Source organism: Dermacentor silvarum, chromosome 8, assembly GCF_013339745.2.
Source record: "Dermacentor silvarum isolate Dsil-2018 chromosome 8, BIME_Dsil_1.4, whole genome shotgun sequence".
NCBI lineage: Eukaryota > Metazoa > Arthropoda > Arachnida > Ixodida > Ixodidae > Dermacentor > Dermacentor silvarum.
In genome coordinates, this window is record NC_051161.1 from 29,666,283 (window position 1) to 29,691,451 (window position 25,169).

The window sequence follows — 25,169 nt, forward strand, 5'->3', positions numbered from 1 at the left end:
CCCCCCCCCCCCCCCCCCGAATTATTTCGTGCTGGCATGAACCGCCGACCAGAACAACCACCGGTGCGGGAACAATTCTGGATTTTGTCCACAATGTCCTTTTCACGCTCGAAAACAGATTTCGGCACGCACATTGCGAACTCGGGCTGGATTTCGTCGCAACGCCCTTGGCACTTGGACTCGCATAACGCAAGGAGCCCCATCCCAGCACAAACTGTCAATGATTTTTCGATAGCGAGCGGGCGCGTTGCGGCATTTCGCAGCGACCGCGGAATCTACGGAGCGCATGGAATTCAATTCCGAAACTTTATGAGTATAAAGTTCTCATAAACTTATGACGCGAAAGGTGCACTGACACTTCCAAAGGCGTGCTTCAGATTTTAAATTCTGGAACTTTATGGGTTTAATGTTCTTATAAACTTGAGCTAACATGCGCGCACTGGAGCCCTCGTGTCCAAGCCGTTTCAGAAATGGAAGGCCACGCTCGCAATGTTCCACACACACGAAAATACTAAATATGACCGTGACTGCCAGCTGGCGGCTGATAATTTTCTCCAAACATTTTCAGGAGGTGCGCCCGATGTGATCAATCAGCTGGAACACGGCAGGCAAAGTAAAATAAGAGAAAACAGAAGAAAGTTAACGGCCTATTTTTGAGGCGGTTCTTTTTTGCGGACGACAAGGTCTGGCTCTCCGTGGCCATAAGGACAGTGGTCCTATAGATGTAAGCAAATCCCCTCTAAAAATATTGGTATTTTCAGAGCGCTTCTTCATTTGCGAGCTGATTGTGGAGCTACATATCTGAAAAACCATTTGGTTGTTGCCCCAGTAATACCTTGCATTTGAGCACAGATGTACAAAACCAAATTATAGAAATTTGTGGTGAAATTGTCAAAGAAAGCCTAGATGCAAAAGTAAATGGTGCAGGCCGCTTCTCCATATTTGCTGACAAAACGACGGATATTTCCGGTATCCAACAGTTCACTGTTCGTGCAAGGTACCTAAACAAGGATGCCAACGACATCGAAGGAGTACTTTTAGGTTTTAGCACCGGAAAAGATGCCCTCTCTCATTGCGACTGCAGGTTCTATGTAAATGTGTAGAAACGGCTTCAGATTCTAGCCACCGTTCCAGTGACCACTTCAAGCGCAGATGGTATATTTTTAACATGAGATTAGAAAAACTACTTGCGCTCTACAATGTCTGAGGAACACATGGTTAGGCAGGCAAAGTAAAATAAGAGAAAACAGAAGAAAGTTAACGGCCTATTTTTGAGGTGGTTCTTTTTTGCGGACGACAAGGTCTGGCTCGACAAGGATGCCGACGTCCACAGAGACGTCGGCATCAACGTGTCCGAAGTCATTGACCGCTTCACTAAACTTACCCGCCGAGTGAAGTTTGTCCTTTAGCTGGGAAGCGGCAAAAATCAATGCAAGTAAAGGTTCTGTTCCTTCAGGTCCATAAACGCGTAATTATGAAAACGTATGACTGTTCATTAGTTTGTAAAACCGCAGAAATTATCGCCGTTTATTCAAACAGGTAGCACCATGATCAAAGCTATCGTGTGAAAACGAAAATTACGAGGACATCAATAACCAATTTTTACCGACCTTTTTATTGTAAGCCGGCCCTCGCGGCGCTTCCCAACAATCAAACTCGGATATTGGGTAGTTTAACTTGCTGCATCATCTGTGGCTTTCGTTTGGTCTTTTCTTTCCTTTTTAGCTACCCGCTTTTACTTCTGTTTTGAGCCGAAGCAATAAGCTTCCTTAATTTTGGGTGCAGAAAATTTGTAGCCGCTCTGCAGGCAGTTAAATAACACACTTTCGTACTGATTTCTGCATTATTCCTCTATTATCTACCCATATGGTGCTGTCGCGACCGCCGCATGGCCCAAGTACATATCACGAGTTACTTTCAGACATAGCGCAAAAAAGTACGCACAACACACACGAAGACACGACAGACGCGGACGAGCGCTACTACCCACCGTTTATTTCCTCAACAAGCCCTCCGATTTATAAGATGAACCACGTACACCAGTGTCACGCCCCTTTCCCATGCGAGGTGACAAAAAGAAATCTAAAAAAGTTAACAGTACTATGTCCCTCAGGTAACCGAGTTCAAATAGTTCAGTTCGGCACTGTGCAAAAGAATTGACGCTTCGCTTATACAAATATCTGAGTTCTTGTGGATGTAGAATGCTTCTAGAGCCACTCGAGCCGTGTAGTTTGTTGATTTGCTTAAGATAGTGGTCTCATCAAATCGTGCCTCGCAACCACACGTAATGATGTGCGCAACCATATGTGCATACTTGTCCTCTTTTTCCTTAACATTTAGCGCATGATCCCTGAGCCGGTCGTTTATGCACCGTTCGGTTTGGCCGATGTACACCTTCCCGCACAACAAGGGGACGGAGTATACCAGTCCTGTCGCACACCCCACGAAGCTTCTATCTTGGCTTGTTTGGCAACCGTCTTTCCGGTCACCGCAAATTCAATGGCAGAGCCTGGATAGCTTATTAGGAGCCGTGAAGAACACAGGAATACGATGCCTGTTCGCGACCTTCTTCAGGTTGTGCGAGACCTGATGCATATATGGCATGGCTACGGGTGTAGCCATCCATCGCTGGGTCGCAGCCCTTTCCGCTCCAGGTCTCTTCTTTACCCTCTGCAGGATAGACTCGGCCACCGGAACAACAAGCAACTCAGGGAATCCCGCTGCTAAAAGGCGACCAATCTGATTGGGAAAGCTATGCTGCATTAAATGCGGGCATGACTTACGGAGCGCAGCATCCAGACATTGTAATGCGATGCCCCTTTTTACTATTTTAGCGTGGGCAGAGTCAAAAGGCAGGAGACACTTCTTAACCCGTGGGAGGTACTCTCAGCAAACATGGCCTACACTAAATTTTAGCCTGAGATCCAGGAATTGTAACCCCTCAGTTCCAAGCAATTCATGAGTGAAACTCAAGCCCTGCCCAGCTTGAATAAAAACATCTAAAATACTCCCAAGGGCAGTGAAACCGTCCTCTTTCTTTAAAAGAATTAAAAAGTCATCAACGTACCGAAGCACTTTGAATACCTTCCCCCCATTAAAAGCCAAATCAAGCGCACTGTCAATATCAGCTAAAAATATGTCGCATAGAATCGAAGCCACGCAAGACCCAATACACACTCCTCTACGTTGCAGAAAAGGCTGCTCGTTAAACACAGTAAATGTTACACTAAGATAAAATTCTAAAAGCGTTAAATTATGAAGCGACAAGCAAGTGGAGTTTTGGAAATCGCATTCGCCACTCTGTTCAATGCACTTCCTAACATCAACTAAAAGCTCATCTTGAGGTACTGAAGAAAACAAGTCCTCAACGTCCACTGACAAGCCATAATCTATACTCTCGTTGTGTTTCACATATTCAGCGACTTCTTCAGATTTCCTCACGCGGAAAGGATCAACAACCGTGAGTTACATAAGGCTCTTCAGTAAAAACTGACTAACCTTCTTTTGCCAAGCCCCCCCTTCGCTCACAATGGTTCTCAAAGGGACATCTGCCTTAGGTGTTTTTGCAGAAAAGAAAACCTTCAGACTGTTCCCCTTACTATTTCTAATAGCACTAGCAAGATCATTCAATTCCATGTCCTTACAAAATTTGATGAACTTAGTCTTAACCCTCACTGTACTTTTTTTTTAAACAGCCACAAAGTTCTTGTCCACTGCCGCTTGGGCTTTTTCATTGAACATGCCTTTCGGCATCACAACAAATCCACCTTCCTTGTCAGCTTCTAGGAGAACCAAACTGTTCTGCCAAACTGAAAGTAACTATGTTAGACCAACTAGCCCAACAGGCGGTCCTTCTGGAACATATCACGATTTCTGCGATCGTAGTTTCGTTCTTGCCGGGATCGTCTGTCTTTCTATGCGTAAAGCTACTACTATGTGTGACTGCGCAACATGTCTATTTGTCTTGTTTGACGCATTACATACAGTGACGTTTGCTTAAATACGTGAATTTATTGGATACTTATGCACATATTTAAACATCTTGTTGCGAGGCTTTGTGTATACAAACAGTGCATTTTGTTACCAGTGACACTTTTGTGCCCTTTATCAACTTGTATCTTCGCACTTGTATATTCCATTCTATTTTCGCATTTCTAATCTACAGCTTGCAGAACTCCTGCTTCTTATATGTACTCACTGCTGCGACTATATTATCGGTGTAATTACAATACACGACCCGTAACAACTGCTCATGCGCAATCTATTGCAACGAAGGACAGCGCCATTGAGGTTTTTCCCTGGCCGTTGCATATGTACAGTCACGAGCAAAAGTTTGTGGACCAAAGGTATGGTATGATGGTAGGATAAAGCTTTATTACGGTCCCTCGGAACGCGCGTCAGCACGTAGCGGGCCGCTCCCACGTCGGTACAGAAAGGCCGAGTCTCTCTGCTGCCACGATTTTATTTTTTTTCCTTCGCAGCCTGGGCATTCCGGCTGAAATCAAGAGCGCAAGCCTACGTGCGCGTGATGGACCAATACAGCGTATTAAGCCAATTCGGGGCCGTGGAGCTGCGCTTGAATATATTAAATTTTTTTGCTGATGCCATGGTCTCCAAACTTCTGCTCGCGACTGTACAAAAAAAGTAAACAAGGTTCTTTAATGACAAAGATTTATCAAAATATTTGTGCCCAACTTGTCCTTTTCATGTCCTTTACATTTTTCGCACCAGCTGTATGCACTGCTTTGCTGGTTTGGAATTCTATGATATTCTGATTTTCTAAAGTTTGTGTGATATTTTCTTTACTGATTAAATAGACAAAAAAAAGGCGGAAGCTTTGATATCAGTTATTTCAGCCACAATTTTTGGGACATACAAATATATTCTTTTATGAAAAAATACATATTTTACTTGACAGTGGGTAGCACTCAGTAGTTCATTTGCAGCCTCTAATATACAATGACATTGGCAATGGCAATGCAGTTATCATTGATGTATTTGATCCCTCGACCAATTCTATAAGGAGGAGGCCGCGCTGCAACGTGAGCCCCCCCTCTCCGAACAAAATTTCTGGCTATGCCACTGTGCAGGGAAGCAGGTCTTCGAACACTGACCAGTTACAGATGATTTTCTGCATTAACACCCGTCGCTTACCAAGAACTTAGAAAAGGTGTTCGGCTGAAATGTACCAAATTTTCTTTACAAAGCCACCAAATTACTTTGTTCACAGGAACCTCCCTGAGAAAACTGACGTCAATCCGAGCTTTTGTTGACGCGATTTTACTCTTTGCGGCGTCGGCCATTTTCGTTATGGCGCAGTTTCGCCAAGGTCACTGCCAATGGCACTGAAAATATAGCCATGCACCTAAGGCTTTCGCCTTCGAAAAACAGAAATTCCGTGGCAGTGAACATAACTCGACCAGGCACCTGCACGCAAATGCGCAAATGGACTCGTAAACTGAGGCCCACCGAGATTAAGGGTGTCAATCATGCGAATGCATATCCTGAAACATGCGCCCATCGCGACCATTTAGCAAGCTTACATTATTATTTTAGCATCAGCTTTCGAGAAATGAAGCGACAAAAGGGCATTTTTGCTTTTTTGATTCGAACGGACAAAAAGTTGGACGAGGAAAAGATGGACGGAAGGGGGGGGGGGGGGGCGGAGGCCGCTCCTTCAAGATTCTGCACCCGCTTTCTTGAAGCGGGGCTGAGCCTTTAAACGACTATCAATAGCAGCCAAACTGCTGATTCACAGTAGACTAGCTGGTCGCTCGTGTTATACGCGCGGCGGTTATCAGATCAGTTGTTCCTGATTCGCGCTCGTCCATGCTCGACGGTGAAAGCTGTTGGCGTGGTCCTTTTTTATTTTTATTTTATTGTTAAAACGTGTATTCTGTTATCGTCCAGTACACTTCGTGCGTCATCGCGCGAATTTCGAATCTTAAAGGTCCGTACGCCACGTGGTGTAAAAGCTGTGAACTAAAGGCGATGTCCGGAATTGCTGGGGTTGAACCCGCGACCTGTTATTGCGCTTTTACCTAGCCTACAGTTCTAAGCCTATGTTCTTACTTGAATAAAAATTTGTCTGTTTTGGAGCTGCAACTTGTCGACAAAAAGAAACCACGTGGCGTCGACAGAATGCACCAGCATAGCGGGCCTTCCACTGTTGGAGAAGCGCCGAGGAAAACAGCGCTATGGCTGCGTACACTCACCTTCCTGCGACGGGATATCGAGATAGAAGGACTTGCGCTCGCCGGGCACCTTCATGGACAGGTCGAGGAGGCGCTGCATGGACTCGAAGTTGAAGTACCCGGGCCTGCTGTCTGACCCGGTGCCGCAGGACGACGAGCCCATGGGCGCCGAGGCGACCGATGTGTTGCGCGACAGATACGACGAGGCCGTGGACGGGGCGCCGCCGCTGCACACCGAAGACGACGACGGACTCGGCACCTCCTCGTCCATCGAGTTTGGCGCCGAGTTTGTCTGCTTCCGCACGAAGCACATCTTGCGGCGCTCGGCGGCGCTGGGCCGACGCGTCAGCGGAGGCGTCGTCTCGCCCGGAGAGGACCTGCGCGAATCGCCGAGATGCAGGGCAAGGGTTCGAGCCGGAATTCGTGTCGCACTTCGTGCCATCCACTGCCCCTTGGCCGTGAGCGGCGCCGGCTAGTAATCTCAGGGCTACTCTTGTTCACGAAAGTTTGCGAGAAGGTGGTTGCGCAACGCGGTAGCTTAATTGGCATAGGAGTGCACGTGTAAAGTGCGGAGGATGTGTATTCGTTCCTCAACTGCTGCAATAGTTATTCTTGCGTCCGCTTTCGTGTACATTTACCTTACTATTTTTACATTTCAGTAACGCGTAACAGATAACTTGCCATATGCTTACTCTGGGTTCATTGTCTGTTTTCGTCATATGGTTGTGACTAACAAAAAAATAGAAATAAGCGAGTCACTAGGATATAGCTCTGTTCTCGCTCAATGCTCCGTACATTCACAACGGGCATGAACACGAAACCCGCCATCCTCGACTTCACCTTGTGGAACACCAGGGTACTCCTCGGCTGAAGACACATTTGTAACAACGCTGCTCGGATGTGTTCCTTCATTCCTGTGCAGCAGACGCCGAGAAGACGCCGAGGACATCTGATTACGAAGCTTAGTCACGTTGTACGCCTTGTACATAACGTTATCGGACTTTAGGAGAGCGCTACGGTTGCTTTACGGCGCGCTAGAAAGGCATTTATGGCCCTTTTCGTGCCTAACACAGGCCTTAAACACGTCTACTAACTTCATTTTATCCGTATATTACTGCTTCGTTTCGTAATGAATGTCTGCGTTTGCAGTTATTAATTGCCTTTCCTTCTTGTTCTCTTTTTATTATCCTGCGTTTTGATGTTGTTTTCACTTCCCTTTTATCTTTAACTCTAGTTAAGTGCAACTGCATGCCATGTGTTTGGCTAGAGTAACTTCCTCAGCTCTAAGTAAATTATCTTTTGGTAAGGTTGTCTGGGCCACATAATGAAAAGAACCGATACCCTCCCAACAGACAGCTTTGTAGACAAAAAGAAACGAGCGCCAATGCTGTGTCGCTGATCTAGTTGATGAGGCAATGCATCCAGTCGTGGTCACCGCAACTATCTCGTTCAAGACTCGCGATTGAAGTATTTCCACTGCAGAAAGGACGGCATCACTACTCGATTTTTTCCAGGTGTTCGTCATCTTCCCAAGTACTGACCGAGCCCAATCCCTCGTAGCTTAGGCTATGTCATAGAAGCCCCCCGCGAATACGACCATACATGTATAATGGCCGGTGAGAACTGGGCATCCCTGTTTCGGTCATAGGAGGTGCCCATGTCTGCGAGACTGCTGTCATCGTTCCCTCGTCATTATGAAGTAAATATGTCGTCTCAGTGGAGTCTGAATACCGAAGCGGAACTTTGCAAATGGCATGCGCAAAGAACTCGATGCGTGTGTCACTTTCTAGACGTCACCTGCGTTCTTGCCATATTCATGCGCCCATCCGGAATACCATCTTAATGGCGCGTCGGTTGACGCCTGGCTCTTCGCATTTCTGTCCATCTGAAGATATATTTTTCATTGGTTACGAAAGAAGCTCTACCAAGTTCTGGAGATATAAAGCAGGACATTTTTGATAAGATGAGTTGTGAACACTGCTATGCTTTATATTAGCAGTTTGTGTGGTGTCATAACCTATTTTCGTTTCGAGTAGCTTCATCGTAGGTACAAACGCTGGCACGTTGTGGATATTACGCCTGGCGAGGGTATAATTCCTTGCTTCTGTGTGGCGTCGGTTCTGTGGTTTAGCTGTCCGTGTACGAGCGTTCATTTGCCACAGGTTCAAAATTATTCATTTGTTTCTTACATACAGCATTGAGCCTTCGAGCTGGCTTTACATACTCCGCAGCAGCTCTGGTCGATTCGGAGTCGCAAAATTATTCACATGTCCCGTCTTCATCAAAGCAAATGTTCGTGCCCTCACGCGGAACTGCGGAACTTTAACAATTGCTGGATTGGTGCCGTAGGAGCTATTTTCTAATAAGAGTCCTGAAGAACCTATAGCTGACTATTGTTAAGTATTGGCGATATTACTCAGATAGCTTTGTGCTTTCTTTTTGTGTCATTATCACGTAATAACGGAGCGGCCGCGTCATTGCGTGTGTGTTGCATTGGGTGCTGCATAAAGTCGGACTATGGTTCGTCGAAGTAGTACCCCATAAATTTATACGCGTGCAACTGTCTCCTGTGCGAGGACGTTATTATGTAATACCTTCGCATTCACGCGAACAGTCAAAGGCATTTTTTTTTGTATTTGCCTTGGCTGACATGGTGCGTGAGAATCTGTTTTGGTAAGTTCTCATTTACTATATACTTCTGTCCCACTTAATCTGCACTTGTAGTCTAGTTAGCTAGAAATAACACCTCTAATGTCAATGCTGAACATGCGTCTACATGTAAAGTGCCCTATAGCATAACGCTGACTCTGCATATCAGTCAACGAAGACACTTTAACTTTCCTTAGACACACTGGTCTCAATGAGGTACTTAAGTTTGTTGAGTGTTGGAGCGTGTATTGGCGCGTGGCTGTGTGCCTGTGACGTGAACCGTGTATAAATATTTCATTTTTTCATTATACCAATCTGCAGTAGCATACTATAGGAATGCCAGGAGGCAAACATCTCAAGGAATCATTAAAGAGCGCCCCCCATCTCTCTCGCTCCCGCGGGGTTGCATATTCTCGGAGATTATGCAGTGAAATTTTATTAGCTCGGTGCCTGGCCACCCTCCTCGATAAAGTACCTCGTAAAGGCGGGCGACGCCTGGCCAGACTTGGGCGAAGCGTTGGGATCCGGGCTGACCGGCTGCTGCTGCTGCTGCTGCTGCGCCCGCTGCGGACTACAGGAAGCCGCGCGGGCGGCAGCATTGCCGGCGGCGACGGAAGCGCTGCCGTTGGCGGTGCCGCCTTCCTCGAGCGCTGGCGGCAGCTGGGAACCGGGCGAGGCCGACGCGCTGGCGTGTCCCGCCAGCAGGGACGAAGCGCCCTTCTTGCGCGCCGCGCTCCGCTCCAGCGACAGGGCGCGCTGCAGCGCCGGCGTCGATCGGCGCGGCGGCGGCGTGGGAGGCGAGCCGGCCGCGCTGGTGCTGAAGATGTCGCCGACGCTGCTGCCGGAGATGGCGGCCCTGGCCGCTGCGGCTGGCGACGACGGCCGGATGAGCGAGGACAGGCCCGGGGAGCATCGGCCACCGTCGATGTGCGTCGAGGAACGGGAGTTGACCAGCGAGGAGCCTCGCAGGTCGCACTGCACCGCCGCGTCACGCTGCCACGGAAACCTGCGAAGCGGCGAACCGCCACGTGGCGAAACAAGTTGCAGTTATCTGTGACTGACTTCAGCGTTCACGAACTTAGGGCGGGGAGCTCACGCTTATCGCAATGTGGCAGACCACGTGCGCGATCGGAACAAGAAGACCTGGAGTAAAGAGACCGACTGGAAGATTTTGCCATCCCATTGAGATGTTCCAAGTCGATTTCTCAACTTCGCCGCTCCCAACCAGGAAGCACACACCAACTAGGCTCACAACAGGTCCTTTTCTAAGACACATTTTCTTCTACGTGGTGCTCTCTTTTGTGTTCAACCTCTCATTCTTGCGTGACCTTGTAAACTGCATCAGCTCGGCAGCGTGTCTCTCAAGATTCTTGGCCTAGCAGCCCTATACATAATGACATTATTACGACAGAACTGTTTATCCTTCTTGACAACACGCGTTCTTTGTGGAAATGACAACCGCCTACGCAAAATGCTCCAATTCGAGCTCTGCTGTCAAGTGTGCATTTTCCAGGACTGGGAGCGTGTATCTGTTGTCCATGGCGCGACAGTGAATCCTATAATCCTTACGAGTACGTTACTGTGATCGCTCGTAGATAATAAGGCTGACGCGGGGGCTTCTCATCCTTTCACGCTACTGCACCGGTTTTTAGAATTCACTGACTTCTTGTGTTGTCAAGGTAACCGTCTACAGTGGGAGAGTAGGTAGAGGAAGTCGCAGTGTTTTGGCATGAAGGAGACACCGATACATTTACTGTGCGCAAGTTTATGCTTGCGTTACTGAACTTCCGGAGGTCCCCGGACCTAGATAATAGACTTTGAGAACGCTGCCTGCTGCCGTTGCTACCATTCTATTGTATGCGTGGTTTGCTTCGTTTGTGCTCTTCTGTCTTTCCATACCGTTACACCTTCCCCCATGCAACGTAGCCAACCAGAACTACTTACGGTTAACCTCCCTGCCTTTCTCTACATCCTTTCCGTCTCTCTCCAGCGCGCTCATTCCAAGGCGTTGGTTGTTACACTTGTCAGTGTGAGAATTTTCCGCACCTGCAGTGCGCAGAATTTCGTCATACGTACTATACACTGGGATTTCTCAGCCTGCGCAATCTGGAGTCATGTCGCATTTTTGCAGTTGCGGCTGGCACGGTTCACTGTGCTATACAGCCAGTTGCACTCAGAACAATGAAACTCTCCGTTTACGAGTGACCTGAGGAGCAGGTTGTGATGTGCGGTCTCATGTTGAAAAGAACAATGAACAATCTTTCAAAGGAGAATCGCTGTCCACGAGTGCTCTATTGTTGTCATAATTGACGGAGTCAATACCAAGTCTGACGTCTAGCCTCGCGTCTAGCATTACTTCATGCCTTACGCGGGATACTCTATCGCCTGAACTTTCAAGGGCAAAATTAACCCTAGAGGCCTGCAAAAAAGCCGAGATTTCGGCTTTTTGTGAGTAGTGAAATAGTTCGTGATCATTTTTTTCGCCCTAAATTAGAAAATGAATGGCGGCGTGCTTGAATGTTGTTGAATTCATGGTCATGTGCGTGGGCGCGCAATTGAATTACTGGAGCAGGTCACGATGACTCTGAATTCTGGCTACTTAATGTATCCGCATATTGGCAAAATAATGTATATATATTTTCCTGGAACCTGTAGTTCATGTGAAGGAGCATTTTCTATTGTATCTACGATTACTTGCAGTGAAATGAGCACGTATTGTAATTGCAAGGCCAATAACAATCAATTCCTAAAAAAAGGAGCTTTTTGAGTTCGGCCTTACGTTTGTTATCTCAGTCTATTGCATTGTCCTTGCCTCTTTCGCAGGGCTCATTATGCATACATGAATATGTTACGTGCAACTTTCCATATTTATTACCAATTACCTCATCGAGCTGCATGAACTTTCATTTTACATTAACATTACTTGTATAGTCCAAGTGATCTTTCTGCAAACATATATTCACGAGGGTTTCCTTCGTTCTGGCATAGTCATAATCGATGAAACTACTTACTTGGGCTGCCCACTAGTTGAGGTCATTTCCACTTCCCGTTACGGCGGGTGGTATTATGCGTCATGGAAAACATAAAGCTGCACTTTCTAAAGAATAAATGTCTTTCTCAGCTTTTTTTAGAAGAACAAAGTACGAGGAATTTCTTGTTTTACTCTGCAGGGAAAAAGCACAGAACGCACAGAACAGAATATAGAGCAGAAGCACAGAACACATTGTACGCTCCACGTCGGACATCGTTGCTGGCCAGCGCAAGGCCGACGTGTACCTATATGCGGCCACGATGACCTTACGTTGAGCCAACATTGGTCCCAATACCAGCGATGTACTTGAGACGCTCTTCGTAAACAGCAAGTACTCAGGGTGGGGAGACATGATCCGGCTGCATACCTCGGGTCTCCCTGTTGGCAGTTGATGTCGAGCGCGCTGCAGTAGGCGTCCTCGGGCATGACCGTGTAGGAAGGCATAAATCCGGGCAGGGACGGCGGCATCACGAGGCCGCTGGCCGCATCCGCGCTGCCACTGCAGTGACTCAGGTAGCCCGGCCCGGACTCCGGTCGTGGCGGGGACCGCGAACTGTTCATTGGAAATAGAGAAGCGTCAACGGCAGTGTGCATGCTCAGTTCGTCGTACTTGGTTTATGTCAGCAGTTAGTAAATCAGACTGAGGCGTCTCGGTTTGAGTGGAGATTATTAATGCGAAAGCATTATATGGCTCATCGGGCGGAAAATCAGGCGTTGTCGGCGTTGGCGTGACCACGATGGTCCAAAAATTCAAGCGAGCCAATCGAGGCAGTTGACGACGTCAATTAAGGCAAAGTTAATTACCGCAGAGTGAATTAAGGCAATGTGAATTAAGGCGAAGTTAATTAAGGTATGTATGATTAAGAAAGCGTTCATTATGGTACTCGTACCCACGGCGATTGGTGGGAGACGAACCCACGACCTTTGGCGTTAAGACGAAGTTAATTAAGGCACAGTTAGTTAAGATAGAGTTAATCAAGATACTCAAATACACGACCTTTGGTGTTAGCCGAACCCTCGACCTTTCGTTGTTGCAATTACACAATGCACCAAAATGTTTCGGTCATGTAGTTACTCAACGACTGGAAGAGCACAGACATCGCGCGGTGGTCGCAATGCTTTCGCATTCATCCACGTCGGGATAAGTGCCCCTTGAATTATTCTTATAGGAATAGCTGAACGATAGCGCAAATGAATAGGGCTCCCATGGACGAGCGAACAATCAAGGATAAATAGAACGTTCCACGGGTGACGTAAACAGAACACAATGGCATGCTTGTGAACGATGCAGGGGACAGGGGAGTGACTGAAGTAATTAAGCAGAGGCTTTCATCCTTTTGTAGTCATTTCGGGCTCCTCACAGATGATTGCAGTGTGTTAGAGATTAAAAAAAAGTTTCGCATTATTATCGAACAAAGATGGCAATGCATATTGTTCTAGAATGCGCCGGCGTCATTATAGGATTGCAAGGACCCGCTGAACTTTGCGGGAACTTCAAAGACGCAAGCAAATTTATGAGCCGTATTTCAATACGCCTGCTTTGCGTCGAAGAGTAATTTTCCTTCCGAAAATTTTTATTCCCTGCATAAACGAATATTAGGGGCTTTTAACACGTTCGATATAGTGTTACATGATGTGGGCAATTGCAGCAACCGACGAACGGACGGACGGAGGGGCGGACGGACGGAGGGCGGACGGACGGACGGATGAATTAATGAATTGATATGGGGTTTATTGGCGTTTAATCCCTGTCGCGTTAGGTCCAGCGCAAAGAGCACCCGAGCAGTTCCAGCCAAACGCCAGCGCGAGAAAAAGCAGCGACACTGATCCTTTTGTCTTTGTCTTCCACACTTCAGGAGCCATGCGACCACAGTGACGCTTGTGCTATCTTCGTCATTACAGAATGAATGAATGAATGGGTAGGGGAGTGGGTTGGGTGGGTAAATGGGTGGGTGGTCGGGTAAGCGGATGGGTGGATGGATGAAGGGACGAAAGGTGGATGGGTGTGGTGTTGGCTGGATGGATAGATCATGGGCCTGACGCACGAACCTTGTAGAGGAGGCATCTTGTGCCGCCGAGCTCGTAGCTGATCCGACTGCTGCCGGCGGGGGGTCCTTGAAAGACTCGGAGTAACTGCGTTTGGAGGCGAACTTCTCGCGCAGGCTCTTGGTGCGCGACGAGAACGGCGACGAGCGGCAGAGGCTGCTCATGGCGCCGACGCTGCTGTCGCCGAGGCCGCGCCACGGCGACGTCTCACTGCCGCTGCTGCGTCCGGTCCTCCGTCTCTTTCAGGGGCCCCCTGCGGTTTCAGTGGAGAACGTTGGTTACTAAAGTCCCGATCAGTCGCAGCCAAAACACACATACTCCCTCGAGCAGTTATGAAAGGAAACACCCAAATTGCTTCCACGATGCCGTACGGACTAAACAAGCTTCCGTTGCAACACTGTTGACGAGCAGGACTTTGATTTGGGCAAGTTGGTTCATAGTTATTTGGGGAATGCAGCGCAAAGAAGACAAGGACAAAGAAAACACGGAACACTGGACGAGCGCTCGTCCACTGTGCCGTGTTTTCTTTGCCCCGGTCTTCTTTGCGTTGCATTGCCCAACATAACTGTTGACGAACTGTTGAACGGGAGAGCTGTTGTTATGCATTAGGTTGTCAGATTTTAATTCATGTACCGCAGGTAACCGTTATTGAATTCGGTATTCTCTCTCGCTTTTCTCCCGACTCTACTTTCGTTTTCGACGACACCGATGTGATACGTGTTGCTGTTTGTTAACGGAAGCCCCATAAAACAGCGCATCGAAGAGCCAAATTATTCGTATATAACGAGCAGGAATGGTGCACATGACTTTAAACGTCAGAGTTTCTTAGCTTCTTTTCTGTTGCCTTGAGACAATATCTGCACAATTGTGCAAGCGAATAAAGTGCAACAAAATCAAAAGCACTGATTGAAATTATGGGATTTAAATTGTGTCACAGACATCCTGAAACACTTCTGATTGGAGCTGCATTGCTAGCTTGAATAATAAGTGTGAATTGTTTGAGTAAAACAAGTTAGGCAAACGGCTGGGTGTTTGTCCTTGGTGTCAGTTTGTCTTCATGTAGCGGGTTCACATTTTTCGTTGTTTTAACAGCGGAGCTGTTTATGCTGAGCGTAATCTGTCTGTCGTAGACCAGAAACTCAGCGGAGCGATGACGTCACCTCGCGTTGCCTAGTAACAGACAGACAGAGAGCGAGAGAAATAAAGAAAACAAAATGAACTTTTTTTGGCGAGAAGGGATTCGAGCCCGGGTACCCACGGTCCGAAGGCGAGCGTCATAACCAATGCGCTATACACCTACGCTTTCAGAACATGCATTTATGGGTACGTTGCATTGTACCGACGAATGTAACACAACTTGCTATGGGCGAGAGAAAGAGAAAATGAGAGCGAGAGAGAGACAGAGAAAGAAAGAAAAAAGAGAAAGAGAGAAAAAAAGAAGGAGAGAGTGAGAAAGAGAGACAGACAGAGAGAGAAAGAAAGAGAGAGGGAAATATAGAGAGACAGAGAGAGAGAGAGAGAGACAAAGACGGAGAGAGAAAGCAAAAAAGAGAAAGAAAGAAAGAAAGAGAGCGAAATTTGGACCCGGGTACTCACGGTCCGAAGGCGAGCGTCATACCCGAAATAAATAAATAAATAAATACCTACTACGCTATGCACCCACGCTTGCAGAGCTCCGCTGTTTCATCAGATTTCACAAGCGTGGAACTGGCTTAATTTTTTCACATTTTTTTTACATCAGGTGTATGTTTGAATTGCCGGGATAGATGATTTACAAGTAGCTAGACAAGGAATTATTCAATATTCTCATATCGGATGTTCCTGTAAGGAGTAATTTCTCGGTGGAAAGTCATGGGGCACATCGGTGCGGTCGATGGTGCAGCTTTATAATGCCTTGTTCCTCGGTTTCGCAAGATACAGCCTCCCTGTTCTAGGCAATACCTGCAAAACCAACCTGCGTGTACTCCAGGGACTACAAGCTGAAGCCCTAAGGACGTGTCTCGGTCTTCCGAAGTGTGCGTCTGCGGCGGCAACGATTGTCATAGCGCGAGATCACCCAATATCAACGTACTTAGCCACCGACGCTCTCAGGGCGCATATTCGGACACGTTGCCCGACTACCTTCGCACCATATTGCATCTTTACCTACAGAAAGGCCACACACAACTTTCAGTCGTATAATTGCTGCCAATCGTACCTCGTTGCGATCGAACTACATGCCTGCAGCAAGACCATCCTCGCCGTTATGGTGGCTGCACAAACCTGACATACGCTTCACCATCCCAGGAATCACGAAGAAAGCTCACATGCCATAATTTGCCCTGAAAGTTGCCACATTAGGACTTTTACATGAGGTTCACAGTGGCCGCGTACATGTTTGTGTCGATGGCTCAGGCACACCTGCAAGTTCAGCTGCCACGGTGGTGATTCCAGCAAAATCTGTCAAAATATAGCGAAAGACGTCACCTGCCTCATCAACGACAGCTGCTGAACTGGCAGCTCTCCGTGCGGCTGTTAATTTCATTTTGGAAGAACCACCCCATCCATGGTCAATCTTCTGTGACTCCAAGGCAGCCCTCCAGAGTTTACTCATGGTACTGCGCCATGGATCACACGAGCAGCTCGTCGCAGAGATCAGACAAGTACACCATCGCGTAGTAGACGAAGGACACGATATATCAATGGTTACCTAGTCCCTGTGGCATACGTGGCAATGATCGAGCGGACGCAGCGGCCCGATCTGCCCATGACAGTGACAACGCGTTGCCATTCCTCTTTCGAGAGCCGACGCAGCGAAAAAAACTCTCCGCGCTTGCGCGTGAGCCAACATTGATTCAATGGAATTCATCTTATTTCACAAGTGCACGCCTTCATGCCCTGGACCCTAATTTACAGCTCCGTATTCCGTTCGACCTTCCACGACGTGTCTGCACACTTCTAGTCAGTCTATGTCTTGGAGTAGCATTTTCAAATGCGCACTCCTTTCTTATCGGAATGGCCAATAGCCCACTTTGTGAATTCTGTGGGTGCAACGAAACAATCGCACACCTTCTTTGTGAGTGCCCTCGTTTCAACCCGCAGAGAGCAGCTCTCTCAGCCACGATAGATCAACTGGACAAACGCCCAATAAAGGGAAACAACATCCTTGGAAACTGGCCTACACAAACAACAGCGCGAGCTGCCCTGAAGGCACTGCTGCGTTACTTAAAAGACACCGGACTGGGTGAAAAATTGTGACTCTACACTGTGTGACGTAGGATGGAACGTTGACACTATGCAACACTAGAACGCCTTCGCAAACTGCCTGCCAGTGCCCGCAGAAACAGTTCTGTTGTGTGTGTGTGTGTGTGTGTGTGTGTGTGTGTGTGTGTGTGTGTGTGTGTGTGTGTGTGTGTGTGTGTGTGTGTGTGTGTGTGTGTGTGTGTGTGTGTGTGTGTGTGTGTGTGTGTGTGTGTGTGTGTGTGTGTGTGTGTGTGTGTGTGGTGTGTGTGTGTGTGTGTGTGTGTGTGTGTGTGTGTGTGTGTGTGTGTGTGTGTGTGTGTGTGTGTGATTTTCTTTTCTTTCCTTTTTTTCTTTTTTATACTTACTTTTTCTCTCTCTCTCCTGTCGCATTCCTTTACCCATCCCACGGTACAGGGTAGCCAACCGGAGATAATCTCTGGTTAACCTTCCTGTCTTTCCTTTAGCCTTTCTTTCTCTCTCTCGCATGGAGTCTACATTCTGTTAGCTTGAGAAAACTCACCGTAGAATTGAAAGTTCCTAATTCGTTTTGAAGCTGTACTGTTTTCATGATTCTGAAGGTACAAGAAATCTGATGAAACTAAATTTTCAATGGACAGAATTAATCGGCCTCAGGAAAGGCCATTCAAACGTTCCATTCTACCTGTAAAGGATGCATCTCCTTTTAGAGCTGTGTATTGCAGGCAAGCAGCTATTGAGTTGGCACATGATCTGTATTTGCTGACTTCTTTTTTATTGCGATAGCAATTATATGGACACTCAAAAGCAGATTTCTGCCGTCGGCGTCGCCGTCGCCGTCGGCGTCGCCGTCGCCGTCGCCGTCGCCGTCGCCGTCGCCGTGAGGTTCCGTATGACGTCATTTGGAGATGAAATCGTCGCCGCGCGCCACCGAACGCTGTATGTGCGAGTGAAAGGGCGCGAGGGACGCGCGCTTTCACAGGGAGTGAACGCACGGCGGAGAACAAACGCGCGTTCTGCGCCGTGCTCGCTTAAGGGCTGCAGAAGTAGGCGTCTCTTTTCTCCTTTACAATGACCATATATGTAGAGCAAACGCGCCTTCTTCAGACGCGCGAGAGTCCGTGGGGGAGGGGGAGGGAAGGGAGCCGACGTTTAGCTGCGGCACCAAGTGGCTATTTATATCAGAGGCTCCAGCAACAGTCACCAACGCCGCACGCATTTTGAGCTAACGTGGGCAAAACGCCGATGGCGTCGACAACAGTTCTGCGTGTTGTTGCTACCAAAGCCGCTCACCTTACTTCGTATGACATTGCTCTGTTGCTATCGCATTCATTGCTTCGCCCTTAGGGCGAAACTGTGACATTTTTTTTATTGTGATCAATTATATGGACAGTCAAAGCGTATTTGTGCCGTCGCCGTCGCCGTGAGGTTCCGTATGACGTCAACGGCGATGAAATCGTCGCCGCGCGCCGAACGCTGTAGGTGCGAGTGAAAGGGCGCGAGGGGCGCGCGCTTTCACGGGGAGTGAACGCACGGCGGAGAACAAACGCGCGTTCTGCGCCGTGCTCGCTTAAGGGCTGCAGAAGTAGGCGTCTCTTTCCTCCTTTACAATCACCATATATGTAGAGCAAACGCACCTTCTTCCGACGCGCGAGAGGGCGTGGGGGAGGGGGAGGGAAGGGAGGCGACGTTTAGCTGCGGCACCAAGTGCCTATTTATATCAGAGGCTCCGGCAACTTTTTATTGCGATAGCAATTATATGGACACTCAAAAGCAGATTTCTGCCGTCGGCGTCGCCGTCGCCGTCGCCGTCGCCGTGAGGTTCCGTATGACGTCAATGGAGATGAAATCGTGGCCGCGCGCCGCCGAACGCTGTATGTGCGAGTGAAAGGGCGCGAGGGACGTGCTCTTTCACGGGGAGTGAACGCACGGCGGAGAACAAACGCGCGTTCTGCGCCGTGCTTCCTTAAGGGCTGCAGAAGTAGGCGTCTCTTTCCTCCTTTACAATCACCATATATGTAGAGCAAACGCGCCTTCTTCCGATGCGCGAGAGGCCGTGGGGGAGGGGGGGAAGGGGGAGGGAAGGGAGGCGACGTTTAGCTGCGGCACCAAGTGCCTATTTATATCAGAGGCTCCGGCAACAGTCACCAACGCCGCACGCATTTTGAGCGAACGCGGGCAAAATGCCGACGGCGTCGACAACAGTTCGGCGCGTTGCCGGTGCTGCTGCATGTCCAAGTTTATACAGCTGATAAAGCTAATATCATTACTCCGTATATCTCTCTACAAATTTGCTATCGCAATTGATGCTTCACCTTTCAGGTGAAACTGCGACAACTTTTTTTTTTGGTTTGGCGCTGAGCCGTGCTCCCTCAAGGGCTGCAGAAGATAGCGCCAACCTTTCCCTTTCCCTCAAGAACCACTTATCATCATTTTGAGCGAACACGGGCAAAACGCCGACGGCGTCGACAACAGTTCTGCGTGTTGCCGGTGCTGCGGCATGTGCAAGTTTATACAGCTGATAAAGCTAATATCATTACTCCGGATAGCTCTCTACAAATTTGCTATCGCAATTGATGCTTCGCCTTTCAGGTGAAACTGCGACAACTTTATAGAGCAAACGCGGCTTCTTCCGTCGCGCGAAAGGCCTTGGGGGGACGGGAGGGAGGGAGGGAGGGGAGGCGACGTTTAGCTGCGGCACCAAATGCGTAATTGTATAAAAACGTTGCGAGGCGAGAACGTGGTAAAGACTTCCGACGCTGCCCGTTCTGATCTCGCCGAAAACCTCCGAGCCGCCCCCAGAGGCACCGGCAACAGTCACCAACGCCGCGCGCGTTCGGTGCGAACGCGGGCAAAACGCCGACGGCGTCGACAGCAGTTCTGCGCGTTGCTGGTGCTGCTGCATGTCCAAGTTTATACAGTTGATAAAACTACTATCTTTACTCCGTATAGCTATCTACTAATTTGTTATCGCAATTGATGCTTCGCCTTTCGGGTGAAACTGCGACATTTTTTTTTGTTATTGATATGTAACTGAAGAAGAAATTGGGTTCCTTTAATGGCTCCGGCTACTGCTCTTCGCAGGGCAAGCAAGACTAAAAGCACGAAAACATTGAGACCGTCAAATATCAGAAATATTTGCGAAGTTCCTCACAAGAGTAAAGGAAGTCGCAGAAAAGAGTAAAAGAACTGCTGCCAGCACCTCTTTTTCGTACGAGACGTGAAGTGGAAGAATTAAATGCAAAATGTCAATAAATTTTGAGCGCTTGAAGATTATAGGGCGTCATGTGGCGGGCCATTCTTACAGTCAGTGTTGACCGCAATAGCACCTTTCGAAGCAAACGACGCCAGCACAATTATTACAGCAGTGAAAGAATTTGTAAAGGAAGGAAGCAAGAGGAAGGCAGAAGGCAGGGAGGTTAACCAGGATAACGTCCGGTTGGCTACCCTACACCGGGGGAATGGGAAGAGGGCCGGAACACAAAGATGTACAGGGAGAGAGAGAAGGGAAGGAAAGAAGGGAAATGAGCGGTTAGTTCGCTGACTAAAAATTTGTAGAAAAAAAAAATGCCACTGCTGGTGACCGGATGTAAAGTCTAATCCCAGTTAGTTTGGTATGTCTCGTAATAACTTGGTATAGGATTGCTCATAACTCGTAAATTTAGTGATGCCGTTGAGAGTTCAAGAATATTTTTTTATATTAGACTGAGGTGGGCATAAATTCAGCGTGTACTATCCATCTAAACGGGTAGTAGGTAAATTTTTGTTCGAAGGAGAACTTATAATGTATGTATGTATGTATGTATGTATGTATGTATGTATGTATGTATGTATGTATGTATGTATGTATGTATGTATGTATGTATGTATGTATGTATGTATGTATGTATGTATGTATGTATGTATGTATGTATGTATGTATGTATGTATGCATGTATGCATGTATGTATGCATGTATGCATGTATGCATGTATGCATGTATGCATGTATGCATGTATGCATGTATGCATGTATGCATGTATGCATGTATGCATGTATGCATGTATGCATGTATGCATGTATGCATGTATGTATGTATGTATGTATGTATGTATTATGTATGTATGTATGTATGTATGTATGTATGTATGTATGTATGTATGTATGTATGTATGTATGTATGTATGTATGCATGTATGTATGCATGTACGCATGTATGCATGCATGTATGCATGTATGCATGTATGCATGTATGCATGCATGCATGCATGCATGCATGCATGTACAGGGTGTATCACGTAACTTGAGTGAAACTTTAAAAATATGTAAATGCCACGTAGCTTGATCCAACCAAGATAATGTTGTTTGCTGTCGCTTGGAGATACTTATTCTTTTTCGAATTCCACCTAATTAGACAATCAGTCCTAATTATTTACCAACATCTCAAATATTACAATTACATAAAAAGTGTCGACGAGAAAATTGTAGAGCAACATGAAAAACTCCCGATACAGCTTTCTGTTGCTCAATACGTGCTACATAAAAGTGTTTTTCCGAGCGTCAAAGAAGCACGCGAACACGTACAGGCAAGATTGCCGCGCGACGGGCCGCTCGAGGCACATATAGCGTGTATTCGCGGGCATCTTTCACGCCCGGAAAAACACTTTTGCTTCAGATATGAGCGCGAAGCTTAGCCAGTGCCGAGGGACCAAACTAAACGTAAATAAATGGAGGTATACCTCCTGCTTCTCGGAGTGTGAAAACATTTTTTTCCCCTACATATGCTTCCACAACATCAACTGATAATTTCCAGCAATAGTACCCATTTCGCAATTTGTAGCCAAGATTGAGAAGACTGGTGAAAATTGAATAAAAAAGGAAGAGAGAGAAAAGGAAATCATATTTGAACAAATTTTTTTCTTGAAAAATTTTCGAACTCCCCAGGGCACATTTTTCTAGGGTTGGCAGCAGCACTTCCTGTGCCTGCACCCAGCACGATGCCTCCGGGTCTTCTCAGTCGCGCCTTGAAATGATGGTGGCTCCATCTGTGTCCCATGACGACAAGCGCAGCGCTACCCTTCTTTCAAAAAGCTTCGCTAGGTGGCAGCGCAGTCCCGCGCTTCTTTGCTTCTCTGCCTGCAGAGCAGCGCCGACCAGTCAATCGTTCTAACTTTTTTGGAGGCGCTCGTAAGAACATGCGCAGCTTCCACATTAGTAAACGCTGTTCAATTTCGTTTTTTGCTCCGAGCTTTTTTTTCATGTACTGCCAAAAACTAAATGTTATGTCAAGGAAAAAAAAAGAGAAACATTAAATAGCATGCTTACTAGCAGATCTGGGCCCGTTTTTCTTTTTGTAAAGTTCTGTTCTGTTTTTTATCTTATCATGAGTCGCCGTTGCCCGCGATAAGCGCGGTGCGGTAGTGTCCGTTGCAATCACAAAACGGGTAAGAATGTAAAACTAAATGGATATTTAGAACGTATGGTTCCTTTTGAGACAGGCATTGTGTGTCCTTGCACTTTGTTACAGGTCCGATGAAAACTCATAAAGACCTGTTTGACATTTTCAACGCTCAAATGTTTTTCTAGTCCACGGAGATGCTCATAAATGAGCAGTACCTGAGGGTCAAATCTGGGCTCAAGGGCGTGGAAGTGGGAAGTTAAGAAAGTTTTAAACGAGTACTGAATATTCTAAGCAACAGAGATATGATGTACTCGAGTTTATTCATGCGCTGCATCCGGGGACAACAGGGTATTCTTGCAAAGCAAGAAGACACTAGCGTTGATTTTTATACGCATGAAGAAAAGCGCTAGTGAAATGTTCTTGTGGTTGGCGATTCTTTTTTTTAAAAGGAAGTAATACCACTTTTAACACACTTAGGCGAACAAATGTCTGTGACATAGACGCTCATTCCAAAACGAGTGCTGCGCGTTTTGGTTCAACAGATCACCTCAAGAGGTCGCCACCAGTCCTGGTACTTTATAGGTATCTCAGTCCCTTTATTCATCGCCGCTATTTAGTGTGCGTTATGTTACACATTTCTTATAATCATTATAACTGCGTTGCTTAATTCGCGTTCTGATGGCGCAATCGGTCGGGCGTTGTCCTCGGTATTGGGAGAGACTCGGTTCGTTCCAGACTCTTGCGCCTGTGTTTATACGTGTATCCATTTATTACGACTCTCAAGGGGGCCGCGATAACAGGTTAGGTTACGCAGAAACAAATACCAACATTATCTACAGCCCGTCCCCTCTAAGACGCAGTGACGGAAGCGGGCTTCGCCCCACAATTACCCTTACAAAGGTGAAGAAAGCTTTACAGAAAAGCGTGGTTAGCGAGTTTTGAGCACGTGCTCCCCTGCAGGTAAAGCTTTTGACGTGCATCGGATGCAGCACGCCCGTGTTACCGGTATTGAATCGCTCGCTCTGTGAAGGAGCCTGTAGAAGAACAAGGCGAGGAGTTCACAGAGTAAACATCTGGAGTATGTCGACGTAGGAATCTGCAGATCGCACCCTCTCTAGACAATTAAACGTGAAGCGATGAGATATGTTATTGCGAAACCACTGGACCGAATCAAACATTATAGGTTTCATTCAACTGAAGGCTTGAAAATTGTAACGACTAATGTTCTCATAATTTGGCCTAATCTGACAAATTATAAAAATCAACGGAAAAGTTAAAGAAACCAAGAAAGGTAAATTATTTCAGAACTGCGCGCGAAAATTAGATATCGCAGTTCCTTATGAAGAGTTTAAATAAGATAAAAATATCATATTACCTTACGGCGCACATATAGTTGTTACCACGGTCACGTGAGTTCTTTAAAGTTTGCACTTACAGTTGGTACAGTGGTACAGTTTAAAGCCACCAAGAGCGCGTAACATTTGCTACGTTTGGATGAAATACCAAGAGCAGTTTACCGAATTATGATACCTGTAATTTTTGCTGAGATATCCGGCTTAGACGCCTACACAGCAGCGAAAATTTAGCATTTTTGTTTTATATGCAAAAGGTTTCATGAAAATAGCTCAGCAGTTCTTATACGGCAGTGTTTATTCGTTTCAGATGGTCTTTTCAATTTTCTTTTCAGTCAGCGTTGTTTTAGCGATTGATATACATGACAATTTAAGAAATGTCCCAGATGGATGGCTACACATATATGACGTCTTGCCTTCAGTGCATACAATTATTTTCGCCATTCGAATAAAACAATAAACGATCAGACTGCTGTGTTGCTTGGTTCTCTGCTTGTGAAGCGTTGCGTTTTCAACGAGACATTCGGAAATTTTTACCAGGCAACGTATCTATTAAATCGAGCTGTTTATATGAACAAACCAGACTTTTGTCTGCTTGATCTTTCCTTTTCCTTTCTTTTTCTTTCTCTCTATGTCTATGTCGACTTTTTCCTAGCGGCCATGATTTTCATGGTTGGAATTCTGTAATGCTTTCTTCTTTGTTGTTTTGAGAGGCACAGAAAATTGTGGCGTTGTGCTGCGCATACGTTTGCCCTTCCTTGCCAGCCGACATCCTTTCTGACAGTTTTCCACTTTCTTGCAGTTGGCTAGGTTTATCGCAACGCGATACAACGGCGCGCTGGTTCATTACTGTCCGTTGAACCGTGCTGATAGAAAAACCGTTCACTATGCCAAACGAGCCATATGAAGAGTACTATTTTTGAATAGCTTGATCTGAAGTTAAATGGAGTACATCAGCGACGGCTGTGGTGGAAATCGATGAACGGTGTCGCTGCAGTATATTGAGCCGAGAGAGATTATTCGACAGAGTGTGTGTGTTCTTCTTTCCAGTCGCGTAGTTCCAGTACATTAAGCTTAGCGTGTCAGTAGAACCAGCTTGAAAGTCGGTGCCGAATAATTCGTGTTCTTTAGAAAGGAAAGTTCTCTGTACGCGGCTTCCAGACTCCACATTATTTAGAGCATGGCGAGTGCTCCATTAATCTTATTTTAAATTCACGAGTCACGCGTCATTAATATATTTTGAGGGCATGTTAAGTGGGGCTGATACGTGCATGTATACCAAGGCGTGTTCTTGAGCGATCGTCATCCATGGTTAGTTT

The 25,169-nt window shown here is 46.9% G+C and overlaps 1 protein-coding gene across 6 annotated transcripts in view; it reads right to left on the reverse strand.

The window, feature by feature from the left end:
• LOC119460949 (pleckstrin homology domain-containing family G member 7) overlaps window positions 1–25,169 on the reverse strand; it is a 328,218-nt gene that overhangs the window by 168,727 nt on the left and 134,322 nt on the right. For 2 of the 6 annotated variants that reach the window (XM_049672814.1, XM_049672812.1), the window contains exons 2-4: window positions 13,924–14,173; window positions 12,242–12,427; window positions 9,378–9,849 (exon numbers count right to left, since the gene is read on the reverse strand). In XM_049672814.1, coding sequence (XP_049528771.1) covers window positions 9,378–9,849; window positions 12,242–12,427; window positions 13,924–14,084 — 819 coding nt within the window. In that variant the 5' untranslated portion in view covers window positions 14,085–14,173. Of the gene's footprint in view, window positions 1–6,215; window positions 6,572–9,318; window positions 9,850–12,241; window positions 12,428–13,923; window positions 14,174–25,169 lie in introns of all 6 variants that reach the window. The other 4 variants (XM_049672816.1, XM_049672815.1, XM_049672817.1 and 1 more) reach the window with 4 other exon arrangements.